Consider the following 21,170-nt stretch of genomic DNA (forward strand, 5'->3'; position numbering starts at 1 on the left):
AGTGAACTACAGGGCCTGAAGATGTAGACTTACCTCTGTAGTCAGACAGCCACTCAAATACATTGAGACTTCAGGAACCCTCCTCCAACAGCTGAGTAACTAAGCATGCACAATAATCAGTCCTCAAATAAATGCTGAATGATCTCCAAACATCACATCTATAATAAACATTTCATATCAAGACCTCAAAATACAAGTTCACTTCCATAGAGTTCATTGGATTTGGACAAAAAGAAGGAAAGGGAGTTTCTTGACAGCTATGAAAATGATTATTTCCTTCAGAAAGAAGGCTAAACCCACCATCTTGAGAGTAACAATATGAATAATAAAGTATCATAGCTTTACTCACAGGACACCTTATTCTGAAATGCTCTAATCCAAGCTGACTTTTGCCATTAACATGACTGGGAAGCAATGGTTCCTTTCAGAGATGCTACAAAACAGATGACTAGGATTCCAAAGACAAATACAGGGCATAACCCAAATACCACTGCAAGCAGGGGACACCCACCCCTTATTTTGCTGGGTTTTAGAGTAAGGCATCAAAACTTGTGGAACAGAAAGATGCCTACACTTCTTCCATTTCGAAAAGCATTCCTTAAATTCAGAAAAAGGTTAGGACCTAAACTGTATGCACTGATAACAGCATTGAGAAAAATGAGTTTTACATAACAGAAGTGTCTTCTTTAGGGATATGGCATATCTTGAGATGTCTTAAGATTTATGCTTTTGCTGCTTAGATTTGCACCTCTGCAAAGTGCACTCTACAACTTTAATTCTTTCTGAATGTTAAGCTACACATGCATCCCTCTTCATGCATGTTTCAAGGGTAGAGCCTAATACAATTAACCAGGTACTGCTCTATTTAAGCAAGCACTGCTGTAAATCTTGTAATAAAAAAAAATCCAAGATTTGTTTCCTTTTCATTTTTAAAGTCAGTTAATTTTAACTAATGTCTGTCAGTATTTTTTGTGTATGTAGTGAGTAACTACTGCTGATCTGATCCTATTCCAATTATATATCTGTATTGCTATACACACTACCAAAACAGTAGGATCAAACCAGGGTTATTTTGTGTTGTTTTCAAATTCTGGTTATCAGAATTGTTGCAGGAAGACAAATTGAAGCCTGTGCATTTATGCTGACTTATAATCATAGAATTGTGTAGGTTGGAAAAGACCTTTAAGATCATCAAGTCCAACCGTAAACCTAGCGCTGCCAAGTCCGCCACTAAACCATGTCACTAAGCACCACATCTACACCTCTTTTAAATACCTTCACGGATGGTGACTCCACCACTTCCCTGGGCAGCCTGTTCCAATGCCTGACAACCCTTTCAGTAAAGAAATTTTTCCTAATATCCAATCTAAACCTCCCCTGGCACAACTTGAGGCCATTTCCTCTTGTCCTGTCACTTGTTACTTGGGAGAAGAGACCAGCACCCACCTCACTACAACCCCCCTTCAGGTAGTTGTAGAGAGAGATAAGGTCTCCCCTCAACCTCCTTTTCTCCAGGCTAAACAAGCCCAGTTCCCTCAGCTACTCTTCACAAGACTTGTGCTCTAGACCCTTCACCAGCTGCGCTGCCCTTCTTTGGATACGCTTGACACCTCAATGTCTTTCTTGTAGCGAGGGGCCCAAAACTGAACACACTACTTGAGGTCCAGCCTGTCCAGTGCCAAGTACAGGGGGGCAATCACTTCCATAGTCCTGTTGGCCACACTGATACAAGCCAGGATGCCGTTGGCCTTCTTGGCCACCTGGGCACACTGCTGGCTCATATTCAGCCGGCTGTTGACCAACCCCCCCAGGTCCTTTTCCACCAGGCACTTTCCAGCCACTTTTCCCCAAGCCTGTAGCGCTGCATGGGGTTGTTGTGACCCAAGTACAGGACCCAGCACTTGGCCTTGTTGAACCTCATACAATTAGCCTCGGCCCATTGATCCAGCCTGTCCAGATCCCTCTGTAGAGCCTTCCTACCCTCAAGCAGATCAACCCTCCCTTCCAACTTGGTGTCATCCGCAAACTTACTGAGAGTGCACTCGATCCCCTTGTCCACATCACTGATAAAGATATTAAAGAGAACTGGCCCCAGTACTGAGCCCTGGGGAACACCACTTGTGACCGGCCACCAACTGGATTTAACTCCATTCACCACAACTCTTCAGGCCTGACCATCCAGCCAATTTTTTACCCAGCAAAGAATACACCCGTCCAAGCCATGAGCAGCCAGTTTCTGCAGGAGGATGCTGTGGGAAACAGTGTCAAAGGCCTTACTAAAGTCTAGGTAGACAACATCCAGAGCCTTTCCCTCATTCACTAAGCGGGTCACCTTGTACTAAAAGGAGATCAGGTTAGTCAAGCAGGACCTGCTTGACTTGACTTGCTGCTGTTACAATCTGCTCCTATCCCTTTCTTGAAAATACTAGTCCATTTTAATCACATGCAGCCCTTGAACAACATAAACTTCTAAATTCCCAAGGCTGGTTAGTGACTAATTACTCATTGGACTTCTCAGCTCTGCTGCCCAGTGCTGCATCTGACACAACCCATTGATTGTGTCACATTTTCCCAAGTTTTCATAAGACAGTAACTCATTTTCCTTCACCTCCCCTTGCATGTGTCTTGTCACAGATAGAAACATCTTGCCTTTCATACCCCCCTACTTTGCCCTCTATCCGTTTTGGTCTTCTCTGGAAACTTGGTGATGTAAGTATCCTCCACTGGCAATACTTAGGAAACAACATTTTAAACATCTTACATAGGTTGATTCTAGTACTACTTCTTTGGACTTTATGGTCAAATGAAAAATACAGTCAAAGAGAAATAAAACCATTTGGCATTAGATACTAACAGACTGAAAGGCATTTGCCACAGTCAGTGCAAGTTTCAAGAAATAATTTTAAAACAAGGGATTGAATCTGAGAGGATTCTAGCTATGTCTGAGGATGTGTAAAGAGTCAAATTCACAAGAGTAGAGACAAAAATCCAGATAAAGAGAATAATTAGAGTTATTCAGTCACATGTAACTACGTCTGTTGTATTTAAAAAGCTGCACGACAAGATTTGTTGACATTAACAAAAAAAAGGATGAATTACTTGACATGTGGCAATGAAACTGCAGATACTGCTTAAAGTATCAGAAACTCAATAAAATTCCCTACTTAAAATAAGGATGTATGAAAAATAAGAATAGACAGCATTTGAAACTGAACTGATGTGCAAAAAGCTAGCAGACAGAATTACTGGAGATGTCAGTCAGGATGCACATTAGGGATAGTTATGTCATTCATAACAGTAAAACCTGACTGTGAAGTCAACTCCAGCCAAGCTGTTGCACAACTCATTGTTTCTGCCGGATTTGTGATTGAGCAGAAATACTGAAGCAGCACCAGAAGTCATTCTCACAGCCTAGGAAACATCGCCCTTCATGCTAGTTAATTCTTCTCTCATGCTAGTTACTTTTTCAGGCATTCAGTGTGTGTATTAGCTCAGAAGTGTGTTGCTCTCACTGAGAAGGGAATCAATGTGAATATGGCAGACCACTACCTCAATTCAAACAAGCTTTAGTCATGTATAAGAATTGTTCTCCAGCCCCACTATCAGCTCCCAGTCTGCAACTAGTGCTTCTTCTCAGCAAATAAGCTCCAATTTCTCCTCTCCTGGGTAACTGCAGAAGCAGAACTAAAACCATGAGAGAATGACCAATTAATTTCCTGGGTAGGAATGGTTCTGCCATAAAACAGGCATCCAGAGTCAATCATTTTTATAGCGTGTTGCCAACCCCTTCTGTTTGAGAAACTGTCTTCACCATAGCAAGAAAGACCATATACCAGATCTGTAAGTATCCATCCATACAAACACATACATATACATTCATAGTTACTTCAAATAAAGCCACCTCTAGGTGTGATGGGTAAAGCTTCCACAAGCTAATTGAGGATTCTTGGTTTGCAGACATCCTAGGTTATGTGTTCAGAAAGTACAATGACAACACTGTAGGCAACCCAGACACAAATGAAGTCTCCTTCTTCAATGCATGAAGTACTTATACTAGTAAGACTCCACACATTAAACTAAAGTCAAAAGGCAAGTCACATCCTATTCAGAACTAAGCACTGATGTTAAAGAGGTGCAATGTAATGCACAACTTTCATTTCAGCCTTTCAAAATGTCATTTTTAATATGATTTTCACTAGACTTGTTTAAGTAAACTGCTCTGAGTAAGGGGTGGAGTCTTGTTACACAGACCAGACAATGAATTGTGATTCAGACAGTATCAGGATTCATTTCTCAGTTCAATCCTTCTTTCAAGGTAAAGAAATAAGTTACTGGACTGTAACATACGACTTAAACAGAAGTACCAATTGATCTCACATTGCCTTTCTACTCCTTGCACAGCTGGGCAGCAGAAGCAGTTATAAAATTACAGTGAGAAAAGCCAATTCAAATCCCTTTTTAACCCTTTACTTCTAGTCCTGTGGGAGCAACAAAATCATTTTACAGTTACAATAGAGACAGCCCTCAGAGCCAGTTGTGTAATTCTTCCTCATTAAAGTCAAAGTATTCTCACAGTATATGGTCAGTATGTAGTTGCTTCTTTTACTGCACAATGGTATCAGTGGGTTACCAGATTCTCTCCACTTCCCTTGCTCCCAATTTGACAGCGAAATTCCTTTTACTATTATTTTCTATTCAGGTTCCTACTGAACCACATCCCTAGGAACTTCTCTGTCAGGTTCCAGTAAACTATGATTCCCTTCCAACCTCTTCCAGAAACATATGTGTATATTTTAGCTGCCAGATGCGGGGAAAAAAAAAAGCGCCTCAGCAACTAAGTAGTTGATCAAGCTTAGAGTTCAATGCTGAGAAGCACTGTCAAGCCGAGAAGTTCAATGCTTAGAAGCTACTGAGAAGTAGCTTTTCTGATCCTTGCTTAAGTTCCTGATGTTATCCACCTTTCTCCTTTGTTGCCAAAACTTTCTAGCCTGCTGACATCTAGCTTTTCTGATCTCCTTTATGAGGAAATTATTTTGCTAGGGGAGATAAGTTGTACCTCTTAGTGAAGACGGATAATGAATAATTAACGTTTCATCTTTTCTCCAGTTTCACCGGGCTGTCAAAACTGCTAACTGTAACACTTCTTCATATTAAAACACAATGTATCATAAAAGCATGAAATTTGAACATAAATGTTTCTTCTCGGTTCCAAAATTGTTAAGCATACTCTTTCACAGGACTCAGCCTGTTCCGTGAATATGATCCTAAAACTGCTTATAAAACTTTCCATTTATTTGCATGAATGCTCATTATGATACTTGTTTATGTACTGAGTCAAAGGAAAAGGTAATGCTAGACTTTCTATATTGAATACGCCATGAAAGCCTCATGTTGAATGATAAATAAACAATATTAAAATAAAGCCAGATGTAAAGTGACAGCATATCTATAGTGAGTGTTAAAAATCTTTCTTCGTTTTCACAGTAAAACACCGTGTGTGTGTGGTCCTAACAACACCTTACTGACCTGTTTTTTGCAGGTGATCTCTAGCCAGCTCAAATAAACGCATATGCATGTTTGTGATGGGGTTAAAGGAGCCACAAGCTAGAAGAATGAGAGGTGTCCTGCTCACCATTCTGACATCAAAACATTAAAACACCACCCTAAAAAAAAAAAAATTATTAAAATAAAAGACAAACTTGACAAAGACCATTCTGCCCCTTGTTCCTCAAGCTAAAAGGAGCACTGTTTTCAGAACTGTCTGTTCCTGGAATGCTAGTAAAGTATCAGAAGATCAGTCCTCTGTATCATCACAGCATACAGGAAGTACTAGCTCAGAAACACACGTGTTCTTTGATATTAATTAGGAGAGCATCAGCAAATTCTGTTTCCCCACATACAGAGAGGGCTAGAAAGTATTTCTAGAAATTCGTATTGTTGCTATTACTAAAAACTGTCAGATTTTTTACAGGTTTTTTATTTTTAACCTGCTTTTGTCAGAAAACAAGGTTTCATTCTGTCAACCACCTATTAATAACTTTGGTATCTGTAGGCCTGCTACAAAAGCAGATTATTTTTTTTTTTTAGGCAAGTTCTTACAATGGACCTTTGCAACTTATGACAAAACCCCACATGCAGCACCCACACCTACAGGTCTGACTTACTTCCTTAGAAGTAGGCAGGAAGCAGCTGGTGGCCAGCCAGCCCGCCAGCAAACACTTCTAACCAGATTATCAACAACTGCCTGTACTGTTTTTTTGTTGGATGGCAGAGCAAGTGATGGTGGATCAACAACAGGGAACAGCAAGGAGGAGAAACTATAGCTGTTACAGGAAAACACTGGGGACATTAAAAAGCTATGAATAGTGTGAATGGGTGGGGAGCAATGCTGTTAGGAACCTTGCAGGTGCATTTACAAACAACCCTTACATAATTTAGTTAAAATGTCAGTCATCTCAATAAAAATGCAGCAGAAATCAGTTTAAGTTAGTCACTGTGCTTGGAGCTACTTATTTGCATAGCTCTTTTTACAAGTGATCCAGAATATGTGGGGCATGATAAAAACAGTTGTGTCCCACATACATATCTGTGAATCTGATTTTCAGATGGGCCTCTCTTCTTTTCCTAGGATTTGAAATCCCTACAATGCTCAACCCATATAATCATACATACATCATTCTCTTCCCTTCTCCTGGCCTCCAGCCCTCTCCATCAAGTGTAACAGTCTTCCTGCAGAAGACACTTGCATCCCAAACTTCAGAAGTCAGTCTTGGGTTAACAGACCAAATCCGGTACGGACTCTGTGCTCTGTTTAGCCAAATCCTATTCTCCATCTGCAGTGTACCAAAGCACTGTAGCTCAGAGCCTACCTCTTGCTGTTTCCAGTCCGTATATTCCCTTATTTTTTCCCTTTTCTTACTTAGAAAAATTTAACAATAATGGTTAAATCAATGTCAGGTTGATGTTTTATAGCTGCCAACTCTATCAGTTCATTTACAGAGGATTTATAATGTTAGGACTGTACCATTTAACAGCATTGAATGCACCTAGCAACAAGTTTTAATATTTCCACTTGTGACACGTTGGCAGCTGGCAAATACTTTATAAAGAAAATTCTTTGAAGCATATGTGCTACCTGTCCTGGTTTCAGCTGGGATAGAGTTAACTGTCTTCCTAGTAGCTGGTACAGTGCTATGTTTTGAGTTCAGTATGTGAAGAATGTTGATAACACTGATGTTTTCAGTTGTTGCTCAGTAGTGTTTAGTCTCAAGTCAAGGGTTTTTCAGCTTCTCATCCCCAGCCAGCGAGAGAGCTGGAGGGATACAAGAAGTTGGCACAGGACACAGCCAGGGCACCTGACCCAAAGTGGCCAACAGGGTATTCCATACCATGGGACATCCCATGTAGTATAGGAATGGAGAAGTGGGAGTAGGGTATCGCCGCTGGGGGACTAGCTGGGTGTCGGTCGGCGGGTGGTGAGCAATTGCCCTGCGCATCATTTGTACATTTCAATCCTTTTATTACTACTGTTGTCATTTTATTAGTGTTATCATTATCATTATTAGCTGCTTCTTTTCTGTTCTATTAAATCGTTCTTATCTCAACCCAGGAGTTTTACTTCTTTTCCTGATTTTCTCCCCCATCCCACTGGATGGGGGGGGAGTGAGTGAGCGGCTGCGTGGTGCTTAGTTGCTGGCTGGGGTTAAACCACGACATACCTGTACCTTGACCATCTAGTACTGAATATACAGATAAAGATTCTTTTATAATGTTTTCATTTTACTTTACTGATTTCTCATATCTCCCATCATACTAAGGGAGCTATACTGGGGGAGAAAAGACTCACTGGCTGTAGAACCATTGAAAGTTAGTGACAATTTTACGGTCTACAATTACAGCAGTCGTAGGAAGCACATTTCACAGCACTCTCTCTCCACTGATTTACTATCCCTGTATAGACACTAACAAACTCATATGTGAAAACTGTGTGCAAACTTCACAGGTTCTTTATTCAGAGAAATCAAACTCAAAGTGTTCTTTTGTTCAACATCAGCAATTTTGTAAATGTATCTTCATTGCATGGGGAGAAGTCTTTTTGCCTTGAAACAGGTAGCAAAACAGTAGTACCTGTAATTAACTGAAAAAGAAATCATTGCTAGACCATCTAAGTGTTCTCCTATAGTCCCAACTTTTTGCTAGATAAATTCTGTTGCCACAGATTAGTCAATGCTGAACTCTCAATGACAAATCAATTACTTCCAGACTAAGAATTTTCTAGAAACAGAAACTTTTTACAGTCATAACTACAATGATGTTGCTCAGCATTCAGCCCTGCAAACAGGCTTATACAATCTTATATGACAGCCTAAACCCAATGACACAGTCATATAACCTTACCCAATTGCCAAGCAGTATCAGTCAGCACCTCACTCAAACAAGTATGTGTTCAGGGGGAAAAACACATACTCATTCTTCCCTGTTAGATGTTATCAATAGCATCTCTAGCTCTTACATCTGCTAGTTGATGGCTCTGATATGCTCTCTTCTGTTCTGATGAAGTGTAGTTTAAATTTCCTTTGCTGTTCTTTTCTTTGCCATCTTGAAAGTTATAAACTGAATGATTTTTTTTGGTTTTTAAAAAAGCTTTTAATTCTATAGATGTCTCTTATTTCTCACCTGAAACAGATGTGTTGGATGGTTTGATTGCAGCTCTTATTCATTTATACCTCGGAGACTCTAGGGAAACACTTCAACCTGTGGCTCTTAATGATAACCAGACAGTACTGCTAATGGAAACTCTAAAACCAAACCAAAACAACAATAACAACAAAAAAGACAAAAAGAAAAAAAAATTCAAACCAAGAATGTACTAATAGTAAACACGTTGTAAAGAAGCATTTCAAAAGATGTTTTTATACATATATATACCCCCCACCATATACAAGAAATATCTATATATGTAAATAAAAATCAAAACAGTAGCATTTTTATTCCCGTTTTCCCCGATATAGTGTATCCTAAACTTATTCAATGGGTATAATACAACTTGTAAGATTTTAAACAAAACTTTCTGATTCAGCTGCTATCTTGGCTGGTATTAATTGACTGTTTAAAGTCATTAGAACACCACCCAGAAAAACAGAAAAAAAAGAGAGTTGACTGATTTTTTCAGCTAAGCTCTCTTGAGAAATAAGAGAGAAAACTTTAAACACAGAACTTTAAACAGGGGAGAAAGCTTCTTGACCTGTTCATCTTAAGTAACGCAGTGGTAGTCACACTTCCTTTAAGTGCTACAGCATCCCAGTGTTCCTACAATTACAGGCTTCTACAAACATTCAGTTCAAAGTCATATACATTTTACCTACACACATGAAGCAGACTGTCCTTAACTAGTTTCACCAACTGAATGCAAATTACAAACAAGTAGGTGACTATGCTGTTATCAGGCATTTACTGAGTGTGCACATTGTGCCAGGGGAATACATTTCTATTTCATGCGTTCCATAAAAATAAGCCAATAAGCCAGTCCTGAATACTTAATAAATTGTCTTTCTTGCCAAATGGCCTACAGACCAAGAAAGCAGTAGTTTCCGCATCAGTTTAAATATGCTAATACCAATTTGCACCTATTAGTTGCTATATGTTTGCAAAAAGTCACACAAGTGTAACATCAATAATGTACTTTGTTAAATAAATAATCTGTGATTAATTTGTCCCCTAGCAATTGTCCCTATACAATGCATATTCCATTAATGGCACCCCATAAAACACAGAAGCGTTTCTTCCTATTGCTGCTCCCAAGTCTAGCTAAAATATGAAGTACTTTTGGAGAAGTCGTGCATGGATAATTCAACTGTTAATCCAGTCTTGTTGCAAGGCTGTAAAAAGAAATTCCAATTAAGTCACACATGTATCTTGATCTCCAACAGGAAAGGAGAATTAAAAATGGACAATGCACATAGACTGAGATGGGAAGAAAGACTAGAGTTTGACATCTAAAAGAGGGTTGCAACCAAGAAAGTAAATTTTCTCTCTGGGTTTTCCTCGGTACCCAACTTCTAGGAGTGTTGCAATCTAATGATGTTATCAATCAGCAGAAACAGCAATTATTCAGCACTTCTAGAATTCAGGCCCTGAATCTCTGCATTTCCACTTCCACAACTGTGAAATCACAACTAATGTTCAACTATTTCAGAGACTGGACCTGGCTTCACACATACCTTAATTGAAGTGACCACACCTGTAGATACCTGCTTCATGTTGTCTTCTCCCTAATTCTCCCTATTACATCTGTGACAAACTACTGCTTTTATATATAAGCTACATACATGCGAGTGCTCCATAATCATTCAATGGTCATCTCAAGAATCCTCTGGGGGTGATTAATTCTATAAAGCAATCACTTTTGTACTTACGATCACTCTTGCATCAAAATATTCTACCTACCCAGGAAGTGAAAGGAAGAGAAAAAGCTAGATAGAAACAGGCAGTATTTATTTTGAAGAAATTCCAATACTGGTATCACCCCTACTTTAATAAACTTACTATATGAAGTACAAGGAACAATGCATTGTTACACATGTGTGATTTTAGGACCTTTTCTGTCCTACCCAACAGCACTATTTACCTTCCCAGTGTATTTAGACATTGATTAAGCACAGGTTCCAGAGAAGGAATGCAACCAAAACATCCAAGAACAGGCACTTCGTTTCACATCATTTTCTCAGCATTCTCTTATTGAGTTTATAAAGTGGTATTGTTAACAAATCAAATTTGTTCTAGGAAAAAAGCCAACCTTTTTTTTTTTACAGTCTCTCTCTCATTAGTACTAATCAGTAATTTCAGATGTTAGTGCTAAAAGAGACAAACCCCCACAACTCTGCATTTACTGCAACTGCGAAACTCTTACTCAAGAAGCAGAAATGGTAAATTGTATGGTAACATTTTATGTTGATTAGGTATTCTCTACCTGGCAAACCAGCTTCAAATCCTCGGTTTCTTGAGAGAAGGGGCAGAAAATCATTGAAAAGTTACATCTGTACTCTCCTACCTGTCCCCCTCCACCCCCAACTACTGTACCTCTGAACTATCTTCATATGACTTAAGTGATTTGCTGCTGCCTTGCTTAAAAACGGCAAGATTTTAGCAGAGTCCGCTCTGCTATTCAAGTGTTTGCTGCATCAGTACCATGTCTATGTGTGCACCTCAAAGGATCAAATCAAATTCAAAGCATCTGAAATCCCACAAGAAAAAAACCCCAACTATTTCAGAATTCTAAAGAAAATACTTACAGTGAGTTAGTGAAAAAAGTTTGGTAAAGCAAGAGACACAGATGCAGATTGAGCTATGAAAGCACTTTTTGATTGATGTGATTAATATTTTTAATAATTGCCTGTGATATTTCTACAGCAAGATTGCACCTTCTACTTTCAACTAGTTTAAAAGCATTTGACAGAAACCTTAGGAATAAATCAGTTAACATCACTATCATCAAGCAGTATTAGTAAGATTTGTATGCTTATTTTAAGAGTATAATTGACTCATTTTTTTAAAATGTAATTATGGTTTTAAAAAGAAACAACCATGTTTGATTTTTGCAGGAAACACATCTCCTGTTAGTTCAGCTTTTCTCCTGGCATGACAGACATTGCCTTCTTTTGTACTTCTAATCAGTAAAAGATAACACATCTTTTGTCATCTTTGTTGTCTGTCTTCAAAATTCATAAATAATGGAAGCAAGAGAAAGCACAGCTCTGACCAGAGACTGTGAAGGTTTGCTGCTTTGGAACATTGTAGGTATTGTTTTTAATGATGAAAGAGATTACTTAAAGAATAAGGTTTGAAGGAGACAAGTTACAGTATGTTCCCATTTCATGCAATAACTATGTACGGCTCCTTCTGGTGAGTGCTTCTGTGTGCTCTGCCCTGGGCACGTGTATCAACAGCCTTGGCCAAGCAGGTGTCTTTTTGTAAATGTCAGTTACCTTATGTGAGTGTCTGCAGTTTAGAAAGCTTTCAACAATATGGTACATCACGTGGCTATACATAAAAGGGCAGATACCTTCGAATGAGGAGACCACACTTAAGCTATATAAAAAAGGTTTTATGATGGAAAAATCATTATAATTCTCATTAGAAAATTCCTGCAAGTTCTTTTTCTGTTGCCTATATTCCTACAATACATCAATAACAAATGACATTACAGATGACCACAGTTAAGTTCTGCTGAAAATCAGTAATTAGAGCCATATCTGATTAATTATCAGAAGCACAATGGAGTGCTGAGCAGTGTAGTCTGATTTATGAGCTGTTAAATTAGTAAACTGGAGGACAAGACACCGATACGTGCATGCTATGAGGCAGACGCACCCTTGAGGTAAAATTTCTGCAAAGAGCAGAAATGGACTGAATCCTAGCACAGGATAAAAGTGTTATCTCCTCCTGTGAGGGTGAATCTAGATTAATTTAGATAAAATTTAGATCTGAACAATTTCAAAGCTGCCCACATCCCTTCTTTTACTGGGCCACATCATTACCTCATATAAATTCATGTAGCTGCACTGAGCCCAGCTGAGTTACACCAGGTGACATTAAGGATGTTATGCTTGCAAGACACATTTTCAAAGTCAGAAAATAAAAAGTGCATTTTAGTAGCTGACCCAAATCATAGCAAACCACAGTACACAAATATCCCTTAAAAATATGACAGGGTACCAGATTTTCTCATGCTGTTACTAATGAGAGTCACTGCCATAACAAAAGTTACTCCAGTCAGTAAGCTACCAGCATGTGCTGTCACTGAAATCAATCCTCTGCAACAGTGACTGTATAACCGCACGTTTCACTTTAATAATGAACATAAGTATCTGGGTGAGAGAAAAAATGAAAAATGTATAATCTAGGGTGATATTTTATTTGTTCATCAAAAAGTTACTCACCCCAGCCAAGAAGAATTTTACAAGGTGCACATAAATATTACACATAGCCTAATATGACACTCTAATCCTCTAAAATAGCTTCTTCAGGGCCACACGATGGATCATATTATTGTTAAATTCCAGTGACTCAGGTGCACTTCATTTCTTTGACTTTCATTGGAAAGCCATTAACAAAGCGTATGATAGGATACATGATTTTCCATCAGATTCAGCATATCAGAAGTATGAAGTTGCCCCTTCCAATTCCCACACCAGACTTTTAGTCAGAAAATGCAAATCCCATCACAGTTTCTAAATCAGCTTCAAAGAAACCCCCAAATCTAATCACCTCCAAGCTCATTGCAGTCTTCACCAGAGTAGCAGCTTATACAACCTTATAAAAATCATCCGGGCTTTTTTACAGGTATCTGTGAAAATGGCCCAAAGCACAACAAATACTGTCTTTAGTAATGCATAGCGTTCTTTTGCTTAAGGTAGAAGATCTGCTTAATTTTGGGGTACTCACCATTTTTCCCTTCAGCTTTGTCCAGGCAGCAATTTTCCCAGCAAATGGTAGTGACCAAAAAGCTACCCACAGAAAAGTTACCTCACAGAAAACTGCAGTATGTCTGTGGCCCAAATTCCAAATGCCTTGGCAGCTAACAGAGAAAGTAGCCTCAGCAGAATTGTTTCTTCCTCTCCTGAGATTAGAATCCTTCAAATCACAGTATGATACTTCACTCTTGCAGTTTCTTTATTTCAGGCTATATCAGTTGGGAGATTCCCTTTCCCAGAACGGCCCAAAAGACCTCGTCATCAGTTACATCTCTGGAATCAACTTAAAACACGATTTACACTTGTTTTGTCCTTTTAACGATTTTTTTTTCTTTCAAATAAAAACTAGTTCTCTGCTTTTAATTTCCATTCCCAACCATTTCTGCTCCATTGCTAAAAAGAAACTACAGTTGAAAGGCACTAAACAGGAAAATTCACCATAAAAACTTCACAGGGACAAAGCATGAAAAATATACATAATAAAATGGCCACAGGACTCATACAATCTGAAATACATGCTAAAATTGAATCTCCAGATAATAATGAACATGGTATTGCCTTAACTGATTTTCAAGTGCAAAAAATTTGAGCAGAGTAATTCCTTAGCACAACCTTAAAAAACAATGGTATTCTCAACACACACAAAACAGTGCCAGTGAATTCAAGTCAACTACAACATTATTTTTTAAGCCTGTGAGTTCTTGCAAGTTTATAACCAGAATTACACAGTGGGACACACAAGTGTCCGGTCTCCAGAGTCTAGCCGATAAGATGTCCACAGAGATACTCCCATGATAGTATTCTGCAGGATATGTTTTTCTTAATATTCTTAATCTGGACCCTCATCCTGCAAAATAATCATGCTTACAGGCTGCCTATTGCCTGAACAGCAATATGGAATTCAACAACTCGGCAACATGGAATTCAGAAACCACCACTCATGCACATCAACAGTAAACTCCCATATTGTTAACACGTATATATATGTGTGTTTACTAAATATTTTGAGGTTGTCAGATTTATCTGTTGTCCTTAAACAGTAAAAATGTAAAGACAAAGCACAGCATAACGCTCTTACGTTCTTTCTCTGTATTCTCTGGGAAAATCACGGAATAATCCCCATTTTGTAAAAAAGGCATTTCATTCTAACTGCCCATAAAACATTCAGCAACGCTTAGACACAGAGCTCTGTAGCAGTTTCATGTGGTTACAAAGCCAATGATACTACACTAACACAGAACTATGCAGAAAATAAGTAAAAAAAGACCAGCTTAGCAAACTACACACACTCAGTGTTTGCTGGGTAATGCAGGATCTCAGCATGCATTACACAACAGCAGTCCCTGCACCTTTTTGTAGCATTTCAACAAGGTCAAGAGAATACAATCAGCTCCTGGCATCTTCTTGTATTCACTGCAGTATGATCTTTATAATTACTTATCCAATCATCTCTAGTGATCTCTCAACATCTAACACTCAACTCCTATTCCTTATGCCCTTACCACACTAGTGAATAAGCTTTTTCTTCTTCTACAGTTGTATAAACTATTCTAAGTAACCAATAGTCATCCTTCTATTTGCATGTATGAGTCAGTCATTCACAAAAACCAATATATTGATTTCTAGAAAAAGAGGATATATGCAGAACTGCAACCTAGGGTGGGTGTTTTTAAGCAAAGAAACTGCTGATTTAGTGAAAGCACCAACTTGTCTGTCAAAACAAACTCTTACCAAAACTTCAAGAGTTCATTTTGAGAAGCCATTCGCAGTGATTTTTTGTCTATCAACATCTTTGCAATTTTCTTACAATTAGCAAAATACATTTAGCAGAACCTAACGCAAATCTTGTAATAGAAATATAGCTTGCGCACAAATGGTAGATATTTAAGTGGTAAAGAATGCATCCTCAATCACTGAAATCTGTTCTTACAAAGCTGGCTTTAAAAGGTAGCAAACTAATGAAACTCCTAAAAGTACTACCGCAGAAGACTCAGATGCAAAATATTGCACATATAGCAACCACAGGGTAATGCAGGATTTCCAGAACATCCAGCAAGACCAAAGTTAGAACATTGTCCTGGTTTAACCAGGACAAACATCAACATCCATAATCCCACTGCTTACTTTTCTGTTTCAAAAAAGGGGTAACTATTTGCTATCTACTGTGTTAGGAGCAACTAATTCCTGACACTGTTTCTGTAGTTAGGAAAGAACTTCTCACTGGCTCTACAGTTACATGGAAGAGGTCTTCCAGCAAAGTAAAGAAAATAAAATTTAAAACTTGACTAAGAAGGCTATCTTTCTATGCGTCAAGGTTTACCTGACCACCTCCAGGAAGCAGGAAGGATTTCTTCTGCAATATATAGAACTGCTCAGTTTGTTAACTGCATGATAGGTCTCATTTTCATCTGAAACTTCATCTTTTAGTTACTGCCAGAGGCAAGAAACCCAACTCAACAGCTGAGGTTAACAATGAATATATAAAGCTGCTGTTTGAAACAACATGCCCTCCTGCACCAATTCAGTAGCATGCAGGTTTCCCTAAGTGTAGCATACTTGACAGTGAGGCTATTTGCAATTAAATTTTTAAGCCATCAAAATGAAAAGCATTATGTGCATTTCTTACACTAATATATGAATTTGCCTACTAACACTGAGGATTTTGCATAGTAATGAGGCAGTTTAAGTAAATGGCTCCTGGGCTGAAGAGTTCACATTGCTCGTTATCTTTCTATTTTAATTCAATGATCAATTTAGAATTCTACTTGCTTCATCTTGTACAACCAAAGAATTCAAGGAAATTATACAAACATGTATGTGCCCTGCCTATTGTCCAAAATGTTTTGCTTGCTCTTTAAGAATATCTCACCTGTACAGGGACTTCTATCTATCCAAAGAAAAAGGAAGTGAGATTCTGAAACAACTACAATGAAATTAGGTACCTAATTACAACTGCAATCACATCACAACTATCACCCTAAACGTTTATAAGTTCTTATGATAATTGAAATAAACATTCATAACCATACAGTTATACCGTCCTCAAAACTTTGACTGCACCTCCTCTGTTTTTTGGTGGCAGCCAAAAAGCCAACAAAATGCTGGCTGGGCATCATGAAGAAAAGTACTGAGACCCTCACACAGAGTACTGTTTTAGCACTACAGAAAACCTGGATGGGCTCACGTTTTGACTACTATGAGCGGTTCTCGTGTCAGCTCAGGAAGGACAGTTCAAATGGTCAAGTGAATGGAGCTACCACTATTCAAGAGAGGCAGAAAAGTGTCTGGGACTATTAGGAGAGGAGGGGCTTGGGGGAGGCTACAGCTAAGTTTTATAAAATTATGACAGCACTACATAAACTGAATGCAAAACTTCTCCCTGCAGTACTAGATCTAGGGGGCAGTCAGTGAAAGCAACAAAAAATTTTACAACAGGCAAAAGTGTACACAGGGAGGACACACGCATGTACGGTGTCGCTAATGAAGCAGCTGTGGCTGGTGGCAGGGAATACAAGGGGAAGCAAGTGGCCAGGTTCGTTTTCCTAACTTGCATCTCCTCTCTCCTATTGCCCGAGACAGGTCGCTTGGCTGTTAGTCTGACACAGTATGGCATTTCTTGTGTTTTTTAAGATCTTCATTATACTTTGTAAGCCTATATGGCTAATTTCTTAGTTTCTTCTTGTTATTGTTAAGAAAAATACACAATGCTTGGTGGGCAGAGGGCCTTCTACAGCATTTTTTTGCACTAAACGAACACTATAGGGGGAAAAAATATAGCTGTGAAGTTGGCTCTTGATGTTCAGGCAGCCCTCCTTGTGGGCAACCACTCTTTGCTATGGGCAGGGCAAACAGCTGGGGGTTTAACAGCTTCACCCAGCTGATTTAATCTGCTACACCAGGTGCAGCAGTAGCTACTTAAACATTTTATGAATTAAGACCTTAGAAATCATCACTGCAATGAAATCTGATTTGTCTCATTACATTATTTTAAAAGGCAGAACCTCAAGGAGCTCAAACTCCCCTTTGACAGGACTGTCACCTATTGTGTCCTCAGTGCCCCCCCCCCCCCGGGCTTCTCAAAGGTCTCCTGGATCAGCCTCACCCTAATTAGCTCATCATAGCTACACTAAATTCTAAAATTTGCATTTCCGAAGTTAAAGGCACGAGGCTAATTCACTGCTAGAATCACACAATGTAACTAGACTTAAGTAGCAAATAATAATGCCTGAAAAATGAACTACCGCACATACTATACTGCTACAAAGCTTAAAAAACCCCAAACATCAGGGATCATGTATAAAACCGAACAACAGCTGTTGCACAAGGGAGGAAACAACCTCTTCATGTGAAGTTGAGGAGAAAGATGAGCAAGTTACACAGTGAAAGCCAGAAAGATTAAAAAAAAAAAAAGCAAAACCCAAACCATATATCCTCTTGCCTTCTTTAACTCCCACTGGAACTAGAGTAGGTGTTCTGGGGAAAAAAAGAAAAGAAAATAATAAAAAGCTTTAATTTGCTATTTTAAATAGATGTATATCTGGTCCTGGATATATGCTGACGGTGTATCTGGCGTGGAGAGTACGGCAGACTTCAGCCCCTGGCCGTAAAGGCCTGGATGTTTTCCCGCAGTGCCGCAGAGATAAGCTGTCACAGCAGACTCTGCCCGCCCCAGCCCCGCTCGTTTCCGTCCGCTCCCGCCGGTGAGGCGGCACGCCCCCACTCCTCCACCGAACGCCCCCCGCCCTGCGCTCGGGTCCCCCTTCCCCCTGCGCCGGGGACACGGGGCGGCCGCGCCCGCGAAGCCCCGGATCGGGCCCTCGCCCTGCGGGGCGCTGCCGGGCTCAGGCCCCTGCGGGGAGGCGGCGCGGAACCGCCGGCCGAGGGGCGCCGCCGCCGGGCTCCGGGCTCCCCGCCAGCCCCCAGCGGCCTTCGGAGGGACGAGGCCGGAGCGCTGGCGGCGCGGCGGCTGCCCGAGGGCCTCACCCGGCCTCGCCGCAGGGACGGGCGGCCCCGCGGAGCACGGCTCCGCGCCTGGACGCCGAAGGAAGGGCCGCGGCGCGGACGGCGGGCGCCTCTCGGGCAAGCAGCCACCCCGCCGGCTCCTTCCCGCCGCCCCCAGCCCCCGACCCGCCGCCGCCGCCTCCCTCCCTCCCTCCCTTCTTTCCTTACTGCGGCTGGCGGGACGCCGGGGCCGGGCCAGCCTCTGCGCGGCCCGCCGCGGCCGTGCGGGACAAGCGGGGGTAGCGCTGCTGTTGCGGCGGCTGCCTTCCCCCTCGGGGCTGGCTCCGCACTGCCACCTGCTCCTGCCCGCGCCGCGCCTGGGACGTCGCGATTTGTCCTTTACCAGGCACTGTTAGGCGTCCTCCTCTTGTTGGAGAGCAGGGAAACGTGATGGCTTAACTCCTCTGTTCACCTGAAGGTGACGTTCCAAATTTTTGGCTTCCTGCTGGTGTATCTGTTTTTAAGGATGGGCTCTGCGGCTCCAGGGTTGTGCTTCCAGGTTGGCGAGGTCGATTTGCAACCGAAAAGAGTTTGTGTGTTCTTGTGGCTTTCTCAGAGGCTTGGAATAATGAAGCTCAGCTTTCTCTGTTTGATGAATAGCCTCACAGAGTCACCCTCTTCTCCACCAGCTATTGTTTTACAAAATACACAAATGTCATAAAATATGTGTTAAATAGATTCTAGCAAAAAGTGAAGTCCAGAGAGTTTTAAGTCCTTTGCTTATTCTCTTTAATTCTTAGGCAGTTTCCTGGGATATCAGAATGTCACCAGTTAGTTTTAGAATCTACCCAAAACCTCCTTATTTTTTATAATGTTAAAGGGAAGCACAACTATTCTTCTTGTCTGACTTTGTGGTAAAAAATAAATAGGATCATGGATTGTATTTTTAAGCCTTACTGTGTGAAATGCACATGCAAACGAGAACTTCACTGCTGCATGGAGGCCGTGAGCTGTACTTCAAACCTTTGGTTGGCCTTGCCAAAGACTGGCCAAGGGATGGTTTCAGCATTTGGGTCTTTGGCTTGTGACTGGGCACAGGGTATGTACTTTTTAGGCATAACATTAGAAAGTCTGAAATCATAAATTAGACTTCCAAGACAAGCCACAACCTTAAAAATAAAAAAGATCCAGTTAAGTCTATAAGGTATCATGTCTTCTGCTTTTAAGCGTATATAAATGTGGTTTTGGGTCTTTCTCCCTAATGCTGAATTTCTTGCACAAGCAGATGATCCCTGGAGCTGATACTTCAGAATGATAAAGTGACGGTGTGGGCAGTGCTGAAATTGTTTGCCTGCGTGTGGCTATGTATTTCTCCATGACATTTCCTTGCTCTTCTCTGGTCCTACCCTGTTCCCATGAAGTTTATTTTAGAATACAACTTAGAATTTTAGATGTTAGGGAAATACTATTGTTAGTGGTGGAGTGATTGTTTTCAACATTTAATCCAGGAAAAATGTTGGACAAAAAGACTACACAAACAATTTCTTACATGTAAGCAGCCCAGACTATAGGTGCTCGGGCTTTAAAATCCTATGGGATTATATAATGATGAAAAGCCAGATAGGCAGTTTTGAAATTAACTAACGTGTATGTATAAATAATCTTTCTTATCAGGGGATGATGACTCCCCCCCCCCCCCCGCCCCCCCCGAGAGGGAGAAGTCTGTTTTAGAAAACTTTATGAAGCTGACATCCTAATGCATAATGTCTCATCTATTTTTCTGACCAGGCTTACTAGACATATAAAGCTTATTCTGAAAAGGAAGTTAACTAGAATTCAAACCTCCTTTTTGTAGACTTTTGAATTACTGTTATGTGTTTGGGGTATAAATAAGATTCCCTATAAAAGGAAACATTGTGCTTCATTTACAAAAAAGAAAACCAAAGATTAAATCTTGTACATCAAGCTTGAAAACTAAGGGTGAGTTGACACAAATTAATGTGGTTCCACTGATCTCAGTGGGAACTGTTCTATGCTAGCTGAGGTCCTGTTCTTCACTGTTTTTGTTGTAAACTGAATCATAGTTGTAGTAATAAGCATTTCTTGCTTCTTGCCTTTAAGCGTAAGCTTTCCATTTCAAATTAGAGTTTTTAAGAAACTGTTTAATAAATAAAATGGTTTTTGAACTGAGTTGTATCTAGAATAATTTGCTCATGGTAAACAAACGGAGCAGTAGGTCTGATCCTAAACTGTGTTCTCCATTGAGCCCGCTTGAAGTGGATGAAATTGCAAATTGTGCCTGAAGTGCAGTGATGTAAAAGAGATGATATGAGAAGAGGTGAGTATCAGACAAGAGAGTGTGCAAGAGATGAAGCACTGAGGTGCCACACTGCAAGGGAAGAACAAATGACCACAGAAAGTTCCAAGATGATTATGAAAGATGAACTAATTAAAACCTGTCTTCCAGCAATTAAATTAAGACAAAGTTACCACTACAAAATCATGTAACGTTCTGACAATTACCTAAAGATAATGGCAATCACTGGACCAGCTTCTGCTCTTTATCATAAGTAGTCTTATTTTCATGGGTTCCAATTCTGGGCTGGTTCCAGCGGGAGTTTGGAGCAACAATACTATTCTATTACTCTTCTATTACTATTAAGTAAAACGTAAATTAGAATACCCATGTCAAGTTGTAAAACTATGAGTATGAAATTCCAAGCCAAAGTTGTTCCAGATGCTATGAATCGGTAGCTG

The 21,170-nt window shown here is 40.2% G+C and overlaps 1 protein-coding gene across 15 annotated transcripts in view; it reads right to left on the reverse strand.

Annotated features, from left to right (window-relative positions):
• The window catches only part of NMNAT3 (nicotinamide nucleotide adenylyltransferase 3), a 35,350-nt gene extending 16,426 nt beyond the window's left edge, over nt 1-18,924 (reverse strand). For 2 of the 15 annotated variants that reach the window (XR_011326132.1, XM_069792061.1), the window contains exons 1-4: nt 18,642-18,745; nt 17,911-17,945; nt 8,677-8,798; nt 5,527-5,663 (exon numbers count right to left, since the gene is read on the reverse strand). Coding sequence is in view for 8 of the 15 variants with exons in the window: in XM_069792061.1 (XP_069648162.1) it covers nt 5,527-5,635 (109 nt within the window). In the remaining 7 variants the exon portion in view is untranslated. Of the gene's footprint in view, nt 1-33; nt 100-5,526; nt 5,664-8,676; nt 8,799-9,823; nt 15,247-17,809; nt 17,946-18,641; nt 18,749-18,816 lie in introns of those variants that run through there. The other 13 variants (XM_069792062.1, XM_069792066.1, XM_069792069.1 and 10 more) reach the window with 13 other exon arrangements.
• Between the last annotated feature and the right edge of the window lie 2,246 nt (nt 18,925-21,170).

Source organism: Haliaeetus albicilla, chromosome 9 (assembly GCF_947461875.1).
Source record: "Haliaeetus albicilla chromosome 9, bHalAlb1.1, whole genome shotgun sequence".
Lineage (NCBI taxonomy): Eukaryota > Metazoa > Chordata > Aves > Accipitriformes > Accipitridae > Haliaeetus > Haliaeetus albicilla.